We start from the raw sequence: 24,044 nt of genomic DNA on the forward strand, positions 1-24,044 counted from the left end.
TTGCGACCTGGCCAAGATAAAGCAAAGCAGTTCGACACATACAACGACACAGAGTTACACATGGAGTAAAACAAACATACAGTCAATAATACAGTATAAACAAGTCTATATACGATGTGAGCAAATGAGGTGAGATAAGGGAGATAAAGGCAAAAAAAGGCCATGGTGGCAAGGTAAATACAATATAGCAAGTAAAACACTAGAATGGTAGATTTGCAATGGAAGAATGTGCAAAGTAGAAATAAAAATAATGGGGTGCAAAGGAGCAAAATAAATAAATAAATTAAATACAGTAGGGAAAGAGGTAGGTGTTTGGGCTAAATTATAGGTGGGCTATGTACAGGTGCAGTAATCTGTGAGCTGCTCTGACAGTTGGTGCTTAAAGCTAGTGAGGGAGATAAGTGTTTCCAGTTTCAGAGATTTTTGTAGTTCGTTCCAGTCATTGGCAGCAGAGAACTGGAAGGAGAGGCGGCCAAAGAAAGAATTGGTTTTGGGGGTGACGAGAGATATACCTGCTGGAGCGTGTGCTACAGGTGGGAGATGCTATGGTGACCAGCGAGCTGAGATAAGGGGGGAATTTACCTAGCAGCGACTTGTAGATGACATGGAGCCAGTGGGTTTGGCGACGAGTATGAAGCGAGGGCCAGCCAACGAGAGCGTACAGGTCGCAATGGTGGGTAGTATATGGGGCTTTGGTGACAAAATGGGTTGCACTGTGATAGACTGCATCCAATTTGTTGAGTAGGGTATTGGAGGCTATTTTGTAAATGACATCGCCAAAGTCGAGGATTGGTAGGATGGTCAGTTTTACAAGGGTATGTTTGGCAGCATGAGTGAAGGATGCTTTGTTGCGAAATAGGAAGCCAATTCTAGATTTAACTTTGGATTGGAGATGTTTGATATGGGTCTGGAAGGAGAGTTTACAGTCTAACCAGACACCTAAGTATTTGTAGTTGTCCACGTATTCTAAGTCAGAGCCGTCCAGAGTAGTGATGTTGGACAGGCGGGTAGGTGCGGGTAGCGATCGGTTGAAAAGCATGCATTTAGTTTTACTTGTATTTAAGAGCAATTGGAGGCCACGGAAGGAGAGTTGTATGGCATTGAAGCTTGCCTGGAGGGTTGTTAACACAGTGTCCAAAGAAGGGCCAGAAGTATACATAATGGTGTCGTCTGCGTAGAGGTGGATCAGAGACTCACCAGCAGCAAGAGCAACCTCATTGATGTATACAGAGAAGAGAGTCGGTCCAAGAATTGAACCCTGTGGCACCCACATAGAGACTGCCAGAGGTTCGGACAGCAGACCCTCCGATTTGACACACTGAACTCTATCAGAGAAGTAGTTGGTGAACCAGGCGAGGCAATCATTTGAGAAACCAAGGCTGTCGAGTCTGCCGATGAGGATGTGGTGATTGACAGAGTCGAAAGCCTTGGCCAGATCAATGAATACGGCCGCACAGTAATGTTTCTTATTGATGGCGGTTAAGATATCGTTTAGGACCTTGAGCGTGGCTGAGGTGCACCCATGACCAGCTCTGAAACCAGATTGCATAGCAGAGAAGGTATGGTGAGAATCGAAATGGTCGGTAATCTGTTTGTTGACTTGGCTTTCGAAGACCTTAGAAAGGCATGCTAGGATAGATATAGGTCTGTAGCAGTTTGGGTCAAGAGTGTCCCCCCCCTTTGAAGAGGGGGATGACCGCAGTTGCTTTCCAATCTTTGGGAATCTCAGACGACACAAAAGAGAGGTTGAACAGGCTAGTAATAGGGGTGGCAACAATTTCGGCAGATAATTTTAGAAAGAAAGGGTCCAGATTGTCTAGCATGGCTGATTTGTAGGGGTCCAGATTTTACAGCTCTTTCAGAACATCAGCTGAACGGATTTGGGAGAAGGAGAAATGGGGAAGGCTTGGGCGAGTTGCTGTGGGGGGTGCAGTGCTGTTGACCGGGGTAGGAGTAGGCAGGTGGAAAGCATGGCCAGCCGTAGAAAAATGCTTCTTGAAATTCTCAATTATGGTGGATTTATTGGTGGTGACAGTGTTTCCTATCTTCAGTGCAGTGGGCAGCTGGGAGAAGGTGTTCTTATACTCCATGGACTTTACAGTGTCCCAGAACTTTTTTGAGTTAGTGTTGCAGGAAGCAAATTTCTGCTTGAAAAAACTAGCCTTGGCTTTTCTAACTGCCTGTCTATAATGGTTTCCAGCTTCCCTGAACAGCTGCATATCACGGGGGCTGTTCGATGCTAATGCAGAACGCCATAGGATGTTTTTGTGTTGGTTAAGGGCAGTCAGGTCTGGGGAGAACCAAGGGTTGTTGATTGTTGTAGTTGTTGATCAGTCTCTCAAATCATCATTGTGGGCCACTCTTGCATGCAGAACTGCTTTAACTCAACTCAGGACTTTTACGAGGCCAGGTATTCCCAAACTGGGGTACGCGCAATGCCATTTGGGGTATGCCAAATAAAAATGTGATTGACTTATAAAAATGTTTAGATTTTTTTTTAAATTCTTCTAATTTTCAAACGGTCCATATTTACATTTGGGTGATGTTTTTTTCCTCGTCTGAGTAGCCTCTTTTCACTGCCAAAAATCAAATTCAACCATCTAGTGTTCAACGAAATAACAACACAATGTCAAATACAGGTAGCCTAATCAAATAATGAACATCCAATCCCATTAACCGTTACTCTTTCACGTGAATTCCACTAACAGTCCGTATGTAGCCAAACGTAGCTGCTGCTCATTCCGTTTTCTCGAAAATTGATAAATGATTCAAAAAAGTAAGCCCCGCGTCCAAAGAGACACAACAGCTCTACTGGTACTACTGCTACTTCCAGCAGTACTGCACCTGTCGGCGACAGAAGTTATTCTGCTTCCACGAGCACATCCAATGCCAGCATCAGTAATTCTAAATTTGTTGTTAGCCCAGCTAGCATGGACACTGAAATTTGTGAATTTGATGCAGTCGAAGAGCTACTGCCTGCCTCCTTACCCGGGAAAGTACCTGACAACAGATAGGGAAGTTGGACCATCGAAGAGGCGCAAATACGATGAGAACTACATTGATTTGGGGTTCACTTATATTGGGAGTGGTGCTTTTCCTCATCCACAGTGTGTTATATGTGCAAAAGTACTATCTCACAACTCAATGAAACCTTCACTCTTGCGCAAACCTTTAGAAACAAAACATGCCAATTTGAAAAATCAGCCACCGGAGTTTTTTGAGTAAAAATTAAGACGACTTTCGAGAAGTAAGACATGTATAAAAGCAACAGAAACCATTAATAAGAAGGTGCTTACAGTTTAAGTCGGTAGTTTACATACACTTAGGTTGGAGTCATTAAAACTTGTTTTTCAACAACTACACAAATTTCTTGTTAACAAACTATAGTTTTGGCAAGTCAGTTAGGATATCTACTTTAGTAGTAGTTTTTCCAACAATTGTTACCAGACATATTATTTCACTTATAATTCACTGTATCACAATTCCAGTAGGTCAGAAGTTTACATACACTAAGTTGACTGTGCCTTTAAACAGCTTGGAAAATTCCAGAAAATTATGTCATGGCTTGAGTCAATTGGAGGTGTACCTGTGGTTGTATTTCAAGGCCTTCCTTCAAACTCAGTGCCTCTTGGCTTGACATCATAGGAAAATCAAAAGAAATCAGCCAAGACCTCAGAAACAAAATTGTAGACCTCCACAAGTCTGGTTCATCCTTGGGAGCAATTTCCAAACGCCTGAAGGTATCACGTTCATCTGTACAAACAATAGTATGCAAGTATAAACACCATGGGACCACATAGCCGTCATATCACTCAGGAAGGAGACGCGTTCTGTCTCCTAGAGATGAACGTACTTTGGTGCGAAATGTGCAACTCAATCACAGAAAAACAGCAAAGGATCTTGTGAAGATGCTGAAGGAAACATGTACAAAATTATATATATCAACAGTAAAACGAGTCCTATATCAACACAACCTGAAAGGCCGCTCAGCAAGGAAGAAGCCACTGCTTCAAAACCGCCATAAAAAAAACTACTATGGTTTGCAACTGCACCTGGGGACAAAGATCGTACTTTTTGGAGAGATGTCCTCTGGTCTAGAGGTCGACCAATTATGATTTTTCAACGCCGATACCGATAACGATTATTGGAGGACCAAAAACCCGATACCGATTAATCAAACGATTTTTTATTTATTTTTATTTATTTGTAATAATGACAATTACAACAATACTGAATGAACACTTATTTTAACTTAATATAATACATCAATAAAATCAATTTAGCCTCGAGTAAATAATGAAACATGTTCAATTTGGTTTAAATAATGCAAAAACAAAGTGTTGGAGAAGAAAGTAAAAGTGCAATATGTGCTATGTAAGAAAGCTAACGTTTCAGTTCCTTGCTCAGAACATGAGAACATATGAAAGCTGGTGGTTCCTTTTAACATGAGTCTTCAATATTCCCAGGTAAGAAGTTTTAGGTTGTAGTTATTATTGGACTATTTCCCTCTATATCATTTGTATTTCATTAACCTTTGACTATTGGATGCTTTTATAGGCATTTTAGTATTGCCAGTGTAACAGTATAGCTTCCGTCCCTCTCCTCGCTCCTCCCTGGGCTCGAACCAGCAACAACGACAACAGCCACCATCGAAGCAGCATTACCCATGCAGAGCAAGGGGAACAACTACTAGAAGGCTCAGAGCGAGTGACGTTCGAAATGCTATTAGCGCACGCTAACTAGCTAGCCATTTCACATCGGTTACACCAGCCTCATCTCGGTAGTTGATTGGCCTGAAGTCATAAACAGCGCAATGCTTGACGCACAACGAAGAGCTGCTGGCAAAACGCCAGAAAGTGCTGTTTGAATTAATGTTTACGCGTCTGCTTCTGCCTACCACCGCTCAGTCAGATACTTAGATACTTGTATGCTTGTCTGCTCAGTCAGATTATATGCAACGCAGGACACGCTAGATAATATCTAGTAATATCATAAACCATGTGTTGTTAACTAGTGATTATGATTGATTGTTTTTTATAAGATAAGTTTAATGCTAGCTAGCAACTTACCTTGGCTTACTGCATTCGCGTAGCAGGCAGTCTCCTTGTGGAGTGCAATGAGAGAGAGGCAGGTCGTTATTGCGTTGGACAAGTTAACTGTAAGGTTGCAAGACTGAATCCCCCGAGCTGACATGGTGAAAATCTGTCGTTTTGCCCCTGAACAAGGCAGTTAACCCACCGTTTCTAGGCCGTCATTGAAAATAAGAATGTGTTCTCAACTGACTTGCCTAGTTAAATAAAGGTATAAAAAAATATTTAAAAAAAATACAGATTTCCAATTGTTATGAAAACTTGAAATTGGCCCTAATTAATCGACCATTCCGATTAATTGGTCGACCTCTACTCTGGTCTAATGAAACACAAATAGAACTGTTTGACCATAATGACCATTGTTATGTTTGGAGGAAAAAGGGGGAGGCTTGGAAGCCGAAGAACACCATCCCAACCGTGAAGCACGGGGGTGGCAGCATCATGTTGTAGATGTGCTTTGCTGCAGGAGGGACTGGTGCACTTCACAACATAGATGGCATCATGAGGTAGGAACATTATCTGGATATAGACAAATCCACTCATTTGAATGCTTGTCCACATACTTTTGTATATACAATGTAAATAATTCAAAACTGAGCAATATTCTTCGCAATTTTCTGGGGTGAAAATTATATTATTGTATACTAAAACAATTGCTCAGAGAAAGACATTTTGATCAACAAGGAACATTTTTCTCAAAAGAGTAGGGGTGAAAATCATTGACACCCTTAAAGATTCTTATAATTGAAATAGCCAAAAGTTTAGTATTTGGTCCCATATTCCTGGAATTCAATGATTACATCAAGCTTGTGCCTCTACAAACTTGTTGGATGCATTTTCAGTTTGTTTCGGTTGGGTTTTCAGATTATTTTGAGCCCAATAGAAATTAATGGTAAATAATACATTGTGTCATTTTGGAGACACTTCTATTGTAAATAATAACAGAATATGTTTCTAAGCACTTCTACATTAATGTCGATGCTACCATGATTATGGATAATCCTGAATTAATCGTGAATAATGATGAAAGTTACAGAGGGTCAAAGATCATAATAGTGAGAGGTCAGCGTGACTTGAATTAATATCCATGGGGCAACCATTGTAACACTCTAATGTATTAAGCAATACACACAGGGCCTATTCTCAATTAGATTTGCTCAACTCCTCCATCCTCTGTCCTCTCTCGCCTCCTTTTGAAAACGGTCAAGGGTAATCAGCTGTGAGGAGAGGGAACATGGACAAAAATGCGCTTGTATGAAATGAGATTCTGCTTCTCCACTCGCACGTATAGTGCCTTGCAAAAGTATTCGGCCTCCTTGAACTTTGTGACCTTTTGCCACATTTCAGGCTTCAAACATAAAGATATAAAACTGTATTGTTTTGTGAAGAATCAACAACAAGTGGGACACAATCATGAAGTGGAACGACATTTATTGGATATTTTAAACTTTTTTAACAAATAAAAAACTGAAAAATTGGGCGTGCAAAATTATTCAGCCCCTTTATTTTCAGTGCAGCAAACTCTCTCCTGAAGTTCAGTGAGGATCTCTGAATGATCCAATGTTGACCTAAATGACTAATGATGATAAATACAATCCACTGCACTGTGATAGTCTCAGAGGTCCGTTAAAAGCGCAGAGAGCATCATGAAGAACAAGGAACACACCGGGCAGGTCCGAGATACTGTTGTGAAGAAGTTTAAAGCCGGATTTGGATACAAAAAGATTTCCCAAGCTTTAAACATCCCAAGGAGCACTGTGCAAGTGATAATATTGAAATGGAAGGAGTATCAGACCACTGCAAATCTACCAAGACCTGGCCGTCCCGCTAAACTTTCAGCTCATACAAGGAGAAGACTGATCAGAGATGCAGCCAAGAGGCCCATGATCACTCTGGATGAACTGCAGAGATCTACAGCTGAGGTGGGAGACTCTGTCCATAGGACAACAATCAGTCGTATATTGCACAAATCTGGCCTTTATGGAAGAGTAGCAAGAAGAAAGCCATTTCTTAAAGAGATCCATAAAAAGTGCCACAAGCCACCTGGGAGACACAACAAACATGTGGAAGAAGGTGCTCTGGTCAGATGAAACCAAAATTGAACTTTTTGGCAACAATGCAAAACCTTATGTTTGGCGTAAAAGCAACACAGCTCATCAACCACAACACACCATCCCCACTGTCAAACATGGTGGTGGCAGCATCATGGTTTGGGCCTGCTTTTCTTCAGCAGGGACAGGGAAGATGGTTAAAATTGATGGGAAGATGGATGGAGCCAAATACAGGACCATTCTAGAAGAAAAGACCTGCAAAAGACCTGACACTGGGATGGAGATTTGTCTTCCAACAAGACAATGATCCAAAACATAAAGCAAAATCTACAATGGAATGGTTCAAAAATAAATATATCCAGGTGTTAGAATGGCCAAGTCAAAGTCCAGACCTGAATCCAATCGAGAATCTGTGGAAAGAACGGAAAACTGCTGTTCACAAATGCTCTCCATCCAACCTCACTGAGCTCGAGCTGTTTTGCAAGGAGGAATGGGAAAAAATTTCAGTCTCTCGATGTGCAAAACTGATAGAGACATACCCCAAGCAACTTACAGCTGTAATCGCAGCAAAAGGTGGCGCTACAAAGTATTAACTTAAGGGGGCTGAATAATTTTGCACGCCCAATTTTTCAGTTTTTGATTTGTTAAAAAAGTTTGAAATATCCGATAAATGTTGTTCCACTTCATGATTGTGTCCCACTTGTTGTTGATTCTTCACAAAAAAATACAGTTTTATATCTTTATGTTTGAAGCCTGAAATGTGGCAAAAGGTCGCAAAGTTCAAGGGGGCCGAATACTTTCGCAAGGCACTGTATCAGGCAAATGTCGTTTGTAGGTGTGGATTCCAAAATAAATGTGTAAAGTGCTTAAAACAAATTAAGTTAGCTGTGCACAACACTTTATAGATAAAAACAATATGCTACTTATTGTTTTAAACGTGTGCATGCTTTCTCCTCCGACAAAACAAAAGTTGAATCAAAGGGGGTGTGGCAGATTTCAAAACACTTCTGCGAAGGACTCAGGTAGGGTATACATGACCGTCCTCGATGAAAAGTGGCTTTTGAGGAGCGGACGGCCTTTTCTCATTTGGACAACTCTGTCCTCTGCCATCTCTCCTCCGTCCTTTCTCCTCTGTGACCTGGAAAACAATACGTGGTCGAGTGGTCGAGGATAGTGCCAATTTGTTAGTAGGCAAACGGTTGACGGTCCTCCCCTCATCGATAGCCTCCTTTTGGCGAGGAAGTACAATTGTACAGTGGTGGAAAATATACCCAACTGTCATACTTGAATAAAACAAAGTAAAGATACCTTAATAGAAAATGACTCAAGTAAAACTCAACCCGGTAAATTTCTACTTGAGTAAAAGTAAAAAAATATTTGGTTTAAAATATACTTAAGTATCAAAAGTAAAAGTATAAATCATTTCAAATTCCTTAAGCAAACCAAATGGCACCATTTTCTTGTTTTTTTAATTTACAGAAAGCCAGGTGCACACTCCAACTCAGACATCATTTACAAACAAAGCATTTGAGTTTAGTGAGTCCGCCAGATCAGAGGCAATAGGGATGACCAGTTCAGTTGATAAGTGAGTTGAATTTGACTATTTTCCTGTCCTGCTATGCATTCAAAATGTAACAAGTACTTTTGGGTGTCAAAGAAAATGTATGGAGTAAAAAGTACAATATTTTCATTAGGAATGTAGTGAAGTAAAAGTAAAAGTAGTCAAATATATAAATAGTAAACTACAGATTCCCCAAAAACGACTTGAGTAGTACTTTAAAATATTTTTACTTAAGTACTTTACACCACTGCAAGTGTATGCTACCTGAGTCCTTCACCGAAAAGTTTGGAAATCTGCCACACCCCCTTTGAATCAGCTACTGTTTTCTCAAAGGAGAAAGCTGATTGAGGCACAATACAAAAGCAACCGACTCCATGTTTTGCAATATAACCATGCAGTCAGTTCCGTCAACCTCTGTACTCTACAGTGACAAGTTCACCAGCAGCGGCTGAATTTAGAGCAAAACTATCTGGATAGTGCTGCCACCCTCAGGACAGATACTGCAATGGCAGACTACATAAGGAGCAAGGTGTGTGAATGCCTCTCGATACTGCAGTTTGTCATGAAATTTTGTCAACCCATCTATAAGAGAAGAGCAGCGACCAACCTGAGTGACTTTCTCAGTGACCCCGTGTGTGCGGTCCATTAGTTTACAGGGGGCGATGATGTCAATCTCCGCAGATGGGAGGGCCACCAGGGGGTCTGGCCTGTTGTCCAGTGGGTTGAGCTGGGTCACGTGACTTAAGGTCCGGAAGCGGATGAGGTTGGGGTCAGACGTGGAGTCAGATGTAACATTATGCAGACTGGACTTCATTCCGCCTGAGAAGGAATAAATATAGATGGATATTTCATTGCCTGTGACTTAAGAGTTGAATGTGCTGAGTGCAAGATACAGTATAAGGAGATATTGAACAGATGGAACATAAATGTAAGACAAGCATTAATCAATTACATGTTCTTTGATCCTCAAATTTCGTTATGCCACCCGCGCCCTAAACCTCCTTCGTGTGTCCCATACATGTCCTCAACCTGCCCCTGTCCCTGTCCTTGCCATCATCCACATCCGTATCTCTGTCTCCTGCCCATGACCCCTATCCCCTGTCCCCATCTTGCCCTTTACCTGTGCTGCTGGGCCGCGTCTGGAGCTTCCCATGCCAGCTGGACCGTCCCCTGCGAGTCTTGATGCCGTCCACAGATGAGGCGTGCAGCGGGCTGCAGAGGCTCTCATAGGAGCGGCTGGGCATTACGCTGCAGTTGGAGCCACACTCCTCGTCCACCCAGAGGCAGTGCAGCCTGGGGGAGGACTGGGAGAAGCCCATGGCCAGGGACAGGGCTTGTGGGGCATCGGAGGGGTCCCCGGTGGGAGAGACAGGGTCACCTATAAACATGCCATAGAGCCGACATTTTTATCCAAAGCAACTTACAATGAGTGCATATATTTTTGTATTTGACCTCAGTGAGAATCAAGCCCACAAGCATGTTGTTGCTAGCATGATGCTTTTGCCAACTGAGCCATACAGGACTACTCACCTCCCAGCAAGGCCCTCTGGTCTTCGTCCCAGAGTAGTACCCCGGTGCCCCCCAGCCGCCGGCGCTCTGGCAGGGACAGCAGCTTGTCCAGGGCTACAGACTCATGCCCCAGGGCAGAGAAGTCCCGCTGGTGGCCCAGCTCGGTGTCATCCTCCAGGGAATGTTTACTGCTGCTGAGGGAGCGGAGCAGGGCGGAGGGCAGACGGAACCTATGCCGACGTGCTGCAGGTCAGAGGGGAAAGGTCAGAGGGAAAAGGAGATTTCTGACTACGTTACACACCGCACCAACATCATTAGTAAAACAATGACATAATTAATTACTACACTCTTAGAAAAAAAGGTACTGAATTGTACTTAAAGGGGTACAAACGCATGTGACTGTAGTGGTACCCTGTGTCCATTGTTCCATTAGTTATAGGTACATAATTGTACCCAGTTTGAGGTTAAAAGTTTGTTCCTTTATTTATTTTTTAAATAAGAACCAAATATATATTTGTTGTGGATTTTTCCTTCCTCTATGGGATCAGGATCAGTGGGACGGTTGAGCTAATGTTGGCTAATGTGATTAGCATGAGGTTGTAAGTAACAAAATAATTCCCGGGACATAGACATATCTGAAACAGGCAGAAAGCTTAAATTCTTGTTAATCTAAATGCACTGTCCAATTTACAGGAGCTATTATAGTGAAATAATACCATGCAATTGTTTGAGGAGAGTGCACAATTATGAACTTGAAATTGTATTAATCGTGTACAACATTTTGAACAGATATACAATGGTTCATTGGATCAGTCAAAAACTTTGCACGTACACTGCTGCCATCTAGTGGCCAAAATATAAATTGTCCTTGGGCTGGAATAATACATCATGGCCTTTCTCTTGCATTTCAAATAATAATAAATATGTTTTTTTCTTTATATTATATTTTACCAGATCTAATGTGTTAAATTCTCCTACATTAATTTCACATATCCACAAATGTCAAAGTGTTTCCTTAAAATTGTATCATGAATATGCATATCCTTGCTTCAGGTCCTGAGCTACAGACAATTAGACAATCATTTCAGGCAAAAATTGAAAAAAAGAGTCAGGTCCTTAAGAGGTTTTAAGGTCACTACAATATTAATTAGAGCTCTTTGTTGTCTCTTATGTAAGCCTTTATAAAGACTTCAGAACTGAAAGCCAAAAAGCTCAACTTTTAATTAACATAAACAGAGACCACTTAAACACTTCCACTCACAGGTGGCCAAAAAGAACTAACTGAAACTAAGCCAAGCCACCAACAAACTAAGCCACGCCTCCAATGATTGTACAAAAATGTACCATTTTACACAGTACATTATCCACACATACCGGAATTGAGATCATATGTGTACCTCTGGAGGTGCATGATATGTATTTCTATCTTCTTGTACCCAAGAGAAAAATACTGTACCCTAAATACTCTGGACACCATTCATCACCTCAATCTCTTCCTGACTTACTATAACTAGATTTTTTAAGGTTTTCCACACAGAGGATCTTCTTTGTTTACCTAGGGGAAGCCAGGGGATGGGCAGCTTGTTGAGCTCTCTGGTCGGGGAGCTGGGAATAGGCGGATCAGTGGGCAGCTCAAAGTTGAGGATGAACATGATCACCAAGCCATCCTCATTCTTCACTGGCACCACATCAATTTTACAGGAGAAACACATACCTGAACACAGAGACACACACACATCACCACCAAAGTGAGAAAACACCTGTATTTTAAAGCACATGAATGCATACCAAAGTTCTCCTCTAGAGAGAGACACACAACAGCAGAGGAAAGCTGCAGAGATCAGCCAGGGAGTGGACAACTGGGCAAAAACTGGTTGAATCAATGCTGTTTCCACGTCATAAAAAATGATCAATGTGATGGCGTTGAATCAACATGGAAAACTGATTGGATTTGCAAAAAGTCGTCAACTTAAGGGCATTTCGTATTTTTGTCCTACAAAACGAACCTAAATTCAATGAGATGATTATATCTTTTGTTGATTTCACATTGAATTCATCAAAAATGAATGATCTGCTGTTATCATTCAATATTCAGGATAGTACTGTAATAGGCTCCATAATAACATAAACACAGGCTTTTGATGTAATTTGCAGAGAGAGATAGGCATTGACTCCTCCACATCGTCCACCTGGCAGAGAGCTACAGCTATGCCAGGAGCCAAATCAATCCGGCTTCCCCTTGGAGAATGAGAGAGAGAGAGAGAGGTCACTGACTGACTGTGGAGGGATGGGGAGGAGGTAGCCAGATAACAGGTTAGCAGGAAGGACACATAGGACAGGCCTGACAGGGACAGTAGGAATATACTGTATCATCATCCCCTCCCGGATTAGAGGTCTAACATGGCCCCTTATTCTGCCTAATTCATCTCATTGAAATCACACAGTCATCTACTGCACTGCAAAACCATCTGCTACTGAACACTTTGTTCCGGGACGCACCACATCCTAAATCTTCAATTGCTAGATATAATAACAATGGTGACCAAAACTGAGTGAAGGTCTACAAAGGACTTTACTGAAATCATTTGTTGGAATTTGAAGTGTCCATGTAGAAAAATTGACCTAAATACATTTTTAAGACTACTGGTAAAACATTTGTAAATAAACATTAGAATAATGTATGTCAAATTTTCTGCACCTGCAGGGGATCAGTATATTACAAAGAGCCAAGGACAATTATCAGGGGCAATATGGAAACTGGATCATACTTCTCATGTAGACCACAAGCACCATATAAACCAAAATAAATGATATGATTATATCCCCCTCCCAATCTCTCTTTTTCTCTCTCCATCTGTTTTTTCTCTCCCCGTCAGTCTCCCCCCTTCTCTTTCTTCTTTCCACCCTACCTCTCCCTCATCACAAACTCTGAATTACTCATTGGAGATTTCTCTCTCTCGTTCTCTTCATGAAATATTTACATATTAGCCTGAGGAGAGAGCTGAACTATTGATCTGTCTGTTCCTCCACTATTTCATCTCTGTCTGCAATAACACAGGCAGGCAGTGGACAGCAGAGTTGTTCAAACCGTTTAAAACTTCGCCAAGACCAGAGATGAGAGATGCCTGACACAATGATGGATATACATGTTATTTATTTATCTGCTATTTTACCAGGTAAGTTGACCGAGAACACATTTGCAGCAACAACCTGGGGAATAGTTACAGGGGAGAGGAGGGGGATGAATTAGCCAATTTTAAATTGGGGATTATTAGGTGACCGTGATGGTTTGTGGGCTAGATTTGGGAATTTACTACTCATACAATAAGTGCCATGGGATCTTTTAATGACCTCAGAGAGTCAGGACACCCGTTTAACGTCCCATCCGAAAGACTGCACCCTATGTTAGACTCAGCCAATAATACTGCTCATCTAGCCTGCATGAATGCATATCATTAAGTGATGGAGGAACAATGACAAATCAATGACAGACAGCTCTTGCATTCCAGCAGTGCCCAACTCAGATAAGCAGCTGAGAATGAGACTGTCTGATATACACTACCGTTCAAAAGTTTGTGTCACTTAGAAATTCCCTCGTGTTTGAAAGAAAAGCACGTTTTTTTGTCCATTAAAATAACAGTAAATTGATCAGAAATACAGTGTAGACGTTGTTAATGTTGTAAGTGACTATTGTAGCTGAAAAGAGCTGATTTTTTATGGAATATCTACATAGGCATACAGAGGCCCATTATCAGCAACCATCACTCCTGTTTTCCAATGGCACGTTGTGTTAGCTAATCCAAGTTCATAATTTTAAAAGGTTAATTGATCATTAGAAAACCCTTTTGCAATTATGTTAGCACAGCTGACTGTTGGTCTGATTAAAGAAGCAATAAAACTGGCCTTCTTTAGACTAGTTGAGTATCTGGAGCATCAGCATTTGTGGGTTCGATTACAGGCTCAAAATGGCCAGAAACAAAGACTTTCTACTGAAACTCATCAGTCTATTCTTGTTCTGCGAATTGAAGGTTATTCTAACGTGAGAAACTACCAAGATCTCGTTCAACGTTGTGTATCTTCACAGAACAGCGCAAACTGGCTCTAACCAGAACAGAAAGAGGAGTGGAAGGCCCCGGTGCATAACTGAGCAAGAGGACAAGTACATTAGAGTGTCTAGTTTGGAAACACTCTAATGCAGGGGTGTCAAAGTCAAATGGACGGAGGGCCAAATAAAAAATTTAGCTACAAGCCGAGGGCCGGACTGTTCGAATGTTCATTGAAAAATTTTTAAATGACGCATATAGTCTAGTGAACCTAATTGAACCTACTGAAAACCTAACAAATATATTCCAATATGATCAGATAAATAAAGCAATATTTTCTTATGGCTCTGTCAGTAATCTTTAATTTTCAACAGACACAAAAGACAAATTTCCTTTATATAAAAATCCCCATAACATGAACATTAAATGAAAGAAACCGGTATTCAAGGCACCATCAGTAGCCTATATTTTCTATTTTAGCAAAAGTGGGCTAAATTTACTTCAAAGAAAAAAACAATAATAGCAATTTTCTATCATCCACTCAACTGAAATATTTTTAAAATATAATTGGATTGAAATACAATAAAATAAAGTGCAAAAATCTATTAATCAAAAACAACACTTTGTTCCTCACGAAGCTCGAAACATCTTTGAAGCACCTTTCCCTGGCTTAGCCATCGCACCTCTGTGTGATAAGGCAAATCACCATGCTCCGTTTCTAACTCCGTCAGAAATGCCTTGAACTGGCGGTGATTCAAACCTTTGGCTCTGATAAAGTTAACTGTGCGCGTGATGATGCTCATTACATGCTCCATTTTCAAGGCTTTACCGCACAACGCTTCCTGGTGTATGATACAATGATAAGCTGTCAGCTCACCTGTCGCGTTTTCCTCTTGCATCTTTTCCCGTATCTTCGCCACCAGTCCGCTCCTGTGTCCACACATCGCAGGTGCTCCGTCGGTTGTCAAACCCACGAGTTTTTCCCAAGGCAGCTCCATCTCATTTACACATCTTGACACCTCTTCATACAAATCATGCCCCGTAGTTGTGCCATGCATAGGACGTAAAGCCAAAAACTCCTCTGTCACGCTTAGGCTGGAGTCCACTCCGCGGATGAAAATTGACAACTGGGCAATGTCAGAAATGTCGGTGCTCTCATCCACAGCCAAGGAATATGCAATGAAATCTTTTCCCTTTTTCACAAGCTGCTCTTTTAGATTGATGGACAACTGGTCTACTCTCTCGGCAATGGTGTTTCTGCTCAGACTCACATTTAAAAAGAGTTGCCTTTTTCTGGGCAAACTTCGTCACAAACTTTAATCATGCAGTTTTTGATGAAATCCCCCTCCGTAAATGGCCGGGCTGATTTAGCGATCTCTTCTGCCAAAATAAAACTGGCCTTGACAGCAGCCTGGCCTTGTGATTTGGCTTTTTTGAACAGAGCCTGTCGAGATTTGAGGCCTCGTTTTAATTCCTCTGCCTTTTGTAGCCTTTGTTCCATGTCCATATTCTTGTTTTTGTCCGCGTGTTTCGTTTCATAATGTCGTCTCAGATTATACTCTTTCAGTACCGCCACACTTTCTCCACACAGAAGACACACAGGTTTTCCAGCTACCTCCGTGAACATATACTCCGACTCCCACCTTGTTTGAAACCCCGGTTCTCAGTGTCCACCTTCCGTTTTGCCATTTTTGATGGGTATCTGAAAGTTAATTTTACTGTGATGCTGACGACTGCTGTGCCAATAAATATTGAAATGAAGCAGCCTACTGCTCGGTGCGTCACCGTTGCATTGTGGGAAATGTAGTATTGGTGCGTGTAAAAGATCTGCGGGCTGCCGGCTTGCTGCGGTCTGCGGGCCGGTTCTAATAATAAATCAAGATCATCCCAGGGGCCGTAAAAAACCTTCTCGCGGGCCAGATGTGGCCCGCGGGCCTTGACTCTGACATATGTGCTCTAATGTATTACTCAACTGGCAGCTTCATTAAATGGTACCCGCAAATCACCAGTCTCAACGTCAGCAGTGAAGAAGCGACTCCGGGATGCTGGCCTTCTAGACAGAGTTGCAAAGAAAAATAATATATTAAACATTCACAAAACCAAATTCATCACAAATGTGGACACTGGATTGGATCATTGACTGGGTACTAATGATTGATACTAGGTGTGGATACTGTTCATGAAGATGACACTTAAAGACCTCCAGTGATATTTGAACTTTTCCTGTTGAAAAGTGATAAACCAAGTATAAATACAGTAAAGCACACACACACTAAAGGGTATCAAAAATTTGTTTTGAGAAAAATTATGTTTTTTAGACAACTGCAAACTTCAAGGAGTAGAGCATTCAAGGAATTGGTCTGTTGGTGCCCGCTGATGTCATCGGCCTCCGGCCTTGCTTGAGGAACACTAGAGGGGCAATAGAGAGCAAAAGAGGAACCCCTCCCCCCCATGTCATGATGCACCTGGACCACCTATTGAAATGCCACTTGTGCCTTTGTTAAGTAAACAAGTGTTAAATGAGGTGAAAATGAGAGTAGGACTTTAAGGATTTGCCAGAATAGAGCTGGCTGTGGTCCTGATTAAAAGTAATGCAGTATTTAGGGCATAGGATGCCATTTGGGATGTAACCTATCTATTAGAGTTAATGCACCTTGGGGATAATTGGACAATTAATGCTAATAAAACACTGATTCTGCTCTGAGGGGAGAATCACCTTATTATCTGTGGAAGGAAGTTATCATTGTTCTCACTGAGGAGAATTAGAGATAGACACTAGGACGTGGGCCCTATTGGAAATAAGAAGTCCTCATCAATGTGAAGACCCTAAAACAACAATTACTTTGTGTACCTAAGAATACCTAAGAAAAGGAAAACAAGAATTCCTCTAAAACAGATTTTAAAACAGATCCAACTTTGGCCCATCCACACAATCCCACTGAAACACTGTTTCACTTCAACAATAGTCAAACAGTTAGATTTAGTTTGGATTCTGAGGATACCTTTGACCTGCTAAAAATAAAGCACCAATGACCACTGAGCCAATCATTCATTCAGAAATATACAGTTATTTTAGAGCCCAAAAATAATCCCACCATCGAAATTTGGCTTTACGTGTCAAGTGAACACACATCTATGAAAAGTTAGACATGACTAATGTACACTCATAATAGCCATTCACAACGCCCTGTAAGTCATCATCACTCTACCTAATAATAACCTTAGGAGTCAGCCAATAATAGATCAGTGAGATTTACAGTGTGTGGGGTCATTCCTCACCCATAGAATATTAATCAGGTTGGTGTGAGTGTCTTCCGTTTTAGCCTTCCACAGTATCTTTCTAACATCACACTTTACACATCTCTGATGTTGATCTGCATTATATTTTACTACACACAACATCAATTCAGGGCTGGGGATGTCAGAATCACCAGATAACCATGTAACCAACGGTTATGGATGAAGACCGTCATGAAAATAAAATAACTGTCATAACCGTTTAAATCAGTGGAGGCTCCCCAGAGGAGGAAGGGGAGGACCATCCTACTCAGTGAATTTCAGAAACATGTAAATAGTAAAACATAAAATGTGATCCTTTTTAGATAAAACTATACTAAATATATTCACGTCACCAAATAATTTATTAAAACACACTGTTTGCAATGAAGGTCTATAGTAGCATCAGAATTACTCTGTAAGGTAGCACCATAGTGTAACCGGAGGATAGCTAGCTTCTGTCCTCCTCTGGGTACATTGACTTCAATACAAAAACTAGGAGGCTCATGGTTCTCACCCCCTTTCCATAGACTTGCACAGTAATTATGACAACCTATCAGAGCTCTTGCAGCATCAATTGACATGTTGTCCACCTAATCAAATGATTAGAGAATTAATCTAGTCCTGAAAGCATAAACTACACCTAGCTTACACTGCAGTGTATAAAATGGGGTGAGTAGTTGACTCAAAGAGAGCAAAAGAGAATAGTTGAATAGTTTTGAACAAATTAATTTCTTTCAAAATGAAAGAGAAGCAAGAGAGAGATTTAATAGTATTATTTTTTTACTTTCACTTACTTAGCTAGCGTCGAATGCAGCTAGCTAGTTTAGCCTATTCAAACACCTGGCTCAAACATAGTATCATTCTATGTTAGCTAGCTTGGCGATGGCTATCCAACACTGGAACTCTTCCAAGTCATGGTAAGCTTTTTGTTTATATTAATTGATTGCCACCGGGGCCCGCTGGTGTAACTGCCAAATTGCTTGCTGCTGACTGTACACCGTACTGCATGACTGTAACGATTTACTAAAGCGTTAGTTCTAGTACCTACAGTGCATTCGGAAAGTATTCAGACCCCTTGACTTTTTACACATTTTGTTACTTTACATCCACCAAGACTCTTCTTAGGGCAATCGGGGGAGAAGGGCCTTGGTCAGGGAGGTGACCAAGAACCCGATGGTCACTCTGACAGAGTTCCAGAGTTCCACTGTGGAGATCGGAGAACCTTCCAGAAGGACAACCATCTCTGCAGTACTCCACCAATCAGGCCTTTACGGTAGAGTGGCCAGACGGAAGCCAGCCCTCAGTAAAAGGCACATGACAGCGTGCTTGGAGTTTGCCAAAAGGCACCTAAAGGACTCCCAGACCATGAAAAACAAGATTCTCTGATGAAACCAAGATTGAACTCTTTGACCTGACTGCCAAGCGTCACATCTGGAGGAAACCAGGCACCGTTCATCACCTGGCCAATACCATCCCTACGGTGAAGCATGGTGGTAGCATCATACTGTGGGAATGTTTTTCAGCGGCAGGGACTGGGAGACTAGATGGGATCAAGGGATGGGATCAAGGGAAAGATGAACAGAGCAAAGTACAGAGAGATCCTTGAACCCTGCTCCAGAGCGGTTAGCACCTCTGACTGGAGCGAAGGTTCACCTTTCAACGGGACAAAGACCCTAAGCACACAGCCAAGACAACGCAGGAACGGCTTCGGGACACGTCTCTGAATGTCCTTGAGTGGCCTAGCCAGAGCCCGGACTTGAACCCGATTGAACATCTCTGGAGAGACCTGAGAACAGCTGTGCAGCGACGCTCTCCCTCCAACCTGACAGAGCTTTAGAGGATCTGCAGAGAAGAATGGGAGAAACTCCCCAAATACAGGTGTGCCAAGCTTGTAGCGTTATACCCAAGAAGACTCGCGGCTGTAATCGCTGCCAAGGTGCTTCAACAAAGTACTGAGTAAAGGGTCTGAAAACTTATGTAAATACGTTTCAGTTTTAGATTTTTTGCAAAAAATTCCAAAAAACTGTTTTTGCATTTTCATTATGGGGTATTGTATGAAGATTGATGAGGGGAAAAAACAATTGAATCAATTTTAGAATAAGGCAGTAACATAACAAAATGTGGATAAAGTGAAGGGGTCTGAATTATTTCCTAATGTATAAAATTGAGCACCAAGCAATGCAATCTCCATAGACAAACATTGTCCGTAGAATGGCATTACTGAATCTCAGTGATTTTCAACTTGGCAGCGTCATAGGATGCCACTTTCCTTCAAATTTCTGCCCTGCTAGAACTGCCCCAGTCAACTGTAAGTGTTGTTATTGTGAAGGGGAAATGTCTAGGAGCAACAACTGTTCAGCCGCGAGGATGTAGGCAACACAAGCTCACAGTACAGGACAGCCGAGTGGTCCTTCCACATATTTTCCCCAATTTCGCACTAATGCAATTCCACAAAGTATACAACATGCATAGCAGCAGATTAGCAAATAATGTAATAGCACATTATCCAAACATGTTGTCGCATAGAAGCCTTTAGCCTAGCGTATTTACTTCACACAAAGTCGCAATAAATTCAAAGCACACGCATAATTGACACTGCCGGACTGCACACACAACCCGAATGCAGTTAATAAACTCTACAGGAAACCTCTACTGTATAGCCTATAAAATAACATTTACCTCTTTGAGCTGTTATTGTGACTCTTCAGACAGTCACACATTTTATAGGACAATGCACAATTCACTTCATAGGCATCTAAGTCACAGACATGAAGTCTGTGAGGAGAGCCAGCTCTCCTGTCCTAGATTCAAGGCTATTTCCCTATCCAATCCCAATACCACTGAAACCCAAAATGCAGATTCCTGTCTCACATGAAAATTCCTAACTTTATTCTGTAATCCATAGGTTGCAATGCATTATCAAAGCACGTCTCTCGCCTATGCATGTCAAAACACAGCTATAACAATTTCCCCGCTTCTCTGCGCTGTCTCGTCCTTGCTGCCCATGAGAGCTTCACTAGAGAATGTGTGAATAACGAACGATTTGAGAGTAGATATGGATATGTTTAAAACAGAGTTGGTCCTCATTAAGAATAAGATACCTTGCCACTAGGCACAAATCAAATCGAATCAAATCAAAAAAATATAGCCCTTCGTACATCAGCTGATATCTCAAAGTGCTGTACAGAAACCCAGCCTAAAACCCCAAACAGCAAGCAATGCAGGTGTAGAAGCACGGTGGCTAGGAAAAACTCCCTAGAAAGGCCAAAACCTAGGAAGAAACCTAGAAAGGAACCAGGCTATGTGGGGTGGCCAGTCCTCTTCTGGCTGTGCCGGGTGGAGATTATAACAGAACATAGCCAAGATGTTCAAATGTTCATAAATGACCAGCATGGTTGAATAATAATAAGGCAGAACAGTTGAAACTGGAGCAGCAGCACGGTCAGGTGGCCTGGGAACAGCAAGGAGTCATCATGTCAGGTAGTTCAGATGTCAGACGTCAGTTCAACGTTTATTCCACGTTGGTTCAATGTAATTTCATTGAAATGCCATGTGAACAACGTTGTTTACACCAGTGTGTGCCCAGTGGGTTGATATTTAAACTATTTCCACTCTTCATCTTCATCTACAGTATCTGTATAATCATCAGCTAGATTTTGCCAAATATAGGAGTTATTCTGTCTCGAGGTGCACTTTGTGTGTCCTGAGCGTGCTTTGTGTCGAGATAACCTGCTGCAGGAATGCGCTGAATTAATAGAGGAATGTGATATCGCTCTGAATTTATGAACGGCCTATCTCGCAATTCACAACAATGTCATTCGTGAGAAAAGATAGTTACTCTATCATTACTAAATATCAGTTGAATTTGCTCTGAAATCTTTATATAGTGGCGCGGCCAAGCCGACAAGATGGCATAGCACCCATCTCGAGAGAGCTGACGCTTAAACCGATTAGTAAAAACCTAATACTGACCATTACCTTAACCAAACCCTCAACCCTGACCCTAACCTGACGGCATCCCCAGCCGCGCCCTCAGAGCATGCGCAGACCAGCTGGCTGGTGTGTTTACGGACATATTCAATCAATCCCTATCTCAGTCTGCTGTTCCCACATGCTTCAAGAGGGCCACCATTGTTCCTGTTCCCAAAAAGAGCTAAGGTAACTGAGCTAAATGACTACCGCCCCGTAGCACTCACTTCCGTCATCATGAAGTGCTTTGAGAGACTAGTCAAGGACCATATCACCTCCACCCTACCTGACACCCTAGACCCACTCCAATTTGCTTACCGCCCAAATAGGTCCACAGACGATGCAATATCAACCACATTGCACACTGCCCTAACCCATCTGGACAAGACGAATACCTATGTGAGAATGCTGTTCATCGACTACAGCTCGGCATTCAACACCATAGTACCCTCCAAGCTCGTCATCAAGCTCGAGACCCTGGGTCTCGACCCCGCCTGGGTATTGGACTTCCTGACGGGCCGCCCCCAGGTGATGAGGGTAGGCAACAACATCTCCACCCCGCTGATCCTCAACACTGGGGCCCCACAAGGGTGCGTTCTGAGCCCTCTCCTGTACTCCCTGTTCACCCACGAATGCGTGGCCACGCACGCCTCCAACTCAATCATCAAGTTTGCGGACGACACAACAGTGGTAGGCTTGATTACCAACAACGACGAGACGGCCTACAGGGAGGAGGTGAGGGCCCTCGGAGTGTGGTGTCAGGAAAATAACCTCACACTCAACGTCAACAAAACTAAGGAGATGATTGTGGACTTCAGGAAACAGCAGAGGGAACACCCCCCTATCCATATCGATGGAACAGTAGTGGAGAGGGTAGTAAGTTTTAAGTTCCTCGGCATACACATCACAGACAAACTGAATTGGTCCACCCACACAGACAGCATCGTGAAGAAGGCACAGCAGCGCCTCTTCAACCTCAGGAGGCTGAAGAAATTTGGCTTGTCACCAAAAGCACTCACAAACTTCTACAGATGCACAATCGAGAGCATCCTGTCGGGCTGTATCACCGCCTGGTACGGCAACTTCTCCTCCCACAACCGTAAGGCTCTCCAGAGGGTAGTGAGGTCTGCACAACACATCACCGGGGGCAAACTACCTGCCCTCCTGACATCTACACCACCCGATGGTACAGGAAGGCCATAAAGATCATCAAGGACAACAACCACCCGAGCCACTGCCTGTTCACCCCGCTATCATCCAGAAGGCGAGGTCAGTACAGGTGCATCAAAGCTGGGACCGAGAGACTGAAAAACAGCTTCTATCTCAAGGCCATCAGACTGTTAAACAGCAACCACTAACATTAAGTGGCTGCTGCCAACACACTGACTCAACTCCAGCCACTTTAATAATGGGAATTGATGGGAAATGATGTAAAATATATCACTATCCACTTTAAATAATGCTACCTAATATAATGTTTACATACCCTACATTATTCATCTCATATGTATACGTATATACTGTACTCTATATCATCTACTGCATCTTTATGTAATACATGTATCACTAGCCACTTTAACTATGCCACTTTGTTTACATACTCATCGCATATATATATACTGTACTCGATACCATCTACTGTATCTTGCCTATGCTGCTCTGTACCATCACTCATTCATATATCTTTATGTACATATTCTTTATCCCCTTACACTTGTGTGTATAAGACAGTAGTTTTGGAATTGTTAGTTAGATTACTTGTTGGTTATTACTGCATTGTCGGAACTAGAAGCACAAGCATTTCGCTACACTCGCATTAACATCTGCTAACCATGTGTATGTGACAAATAAAATTTTATTTGATTTGATTTTAACCCTAATTTGATAAATTCTGAAATTAAATATAGATTTGGGCGTGTGTCTTTATAGCCATCGAGAATTGAACCATTTTTTGAGCTTCGACGCTGCCATTGGACATGACTCAACACAACCGCAACACAGGCAGTATAGCAGCTTTCACTGATTTAAAAGGAAGCATTCCCTCCCTGTCTGATGACAATGCCGGATGCCCCCTGGCTGAAGTGTAGCAGAGCCGTTATTTGGGGAGAACCCTGGCATTGTGACCATATTGGTTTTAAATGGCCACTTACGATTTTTGCAGGATAAATATGAATTATTTTCAGTATTGAACCTTGGTGAATTTTCAGGAAAATATTAAACCCTACTCCCTATATGTCTATGCAACTTTATTTTGTTTTACACAAAATGGTCTCAAACGTTTAAAAACACCCTCCACGGCATTCAGCGTGTTTATTATGAAGCTGAATGTCAAAACGGTCAAGTGAACCAAAGAGAGTAATTAAGGGGAGAGACTGGGGAGCTCAGCTCATCATCAGACCTAAATCTAAAAAGGTCTCCCAGGCCTCTCTCTCCCCCGCTCTTCCTCCCTTCCACAGATCTTGGAATGGGAGTGAGATTCTAGAGTTACGTTCGTGACAGGATGGGACAAAATCGGGCAGCATAGGAATAGTTATAAACTGAG

General features: G+C 42.1%; 1 protein-coding gene across 1 annotated transcript in view; it reads right to left on the minus strand.

Annotated features, from left to right (window-relative positions):
* LOC135513378 (potassium voltage-gated channel subfamily H member 6-like) overlaps positions 1-24,044 on the minus strand; it is a 78,322-nt gene that overhangs the window by 40,350 nt on the left and 13,928 nt on the right. The window contains exons 3-6 of the mRNA XM_064936307.1: positions 11,767-11,925; positions 10,233-10,454; positions 9,823-10,080; positions 9,310-9,521 (exon numbers count right to left, since the gene is read on the minus strand). Coding sequence (XP_064792379.1) covers positions 9,310-9,521; positions 9,823-10,080; positions 10,233-10,454; positions 11,767-11,925 — 851 coding nt within the window. The remainder of the gene's footprint in view (positions 1-9,309; positions 9,522-9,822; positions 10,081-10,232; positions 10,455-11,766; positions 11,926-24,044) is intronic.

This window comes from Oncorhynchus masou, chromosome 3, assembly GCF_036934945.1.
Source record: "Oncorhynchus masou masou isolate Uvic2021 chromosome 3, UVic_Omas_1.1, whole genome shotgun sequence".
Lineage (NCBI taxonomy): Eukaryota > Metazoa > Chordata > Actinopteri > Salmoniformes > Salmonidae > Oncorhynchus > Oncorhynchus masou.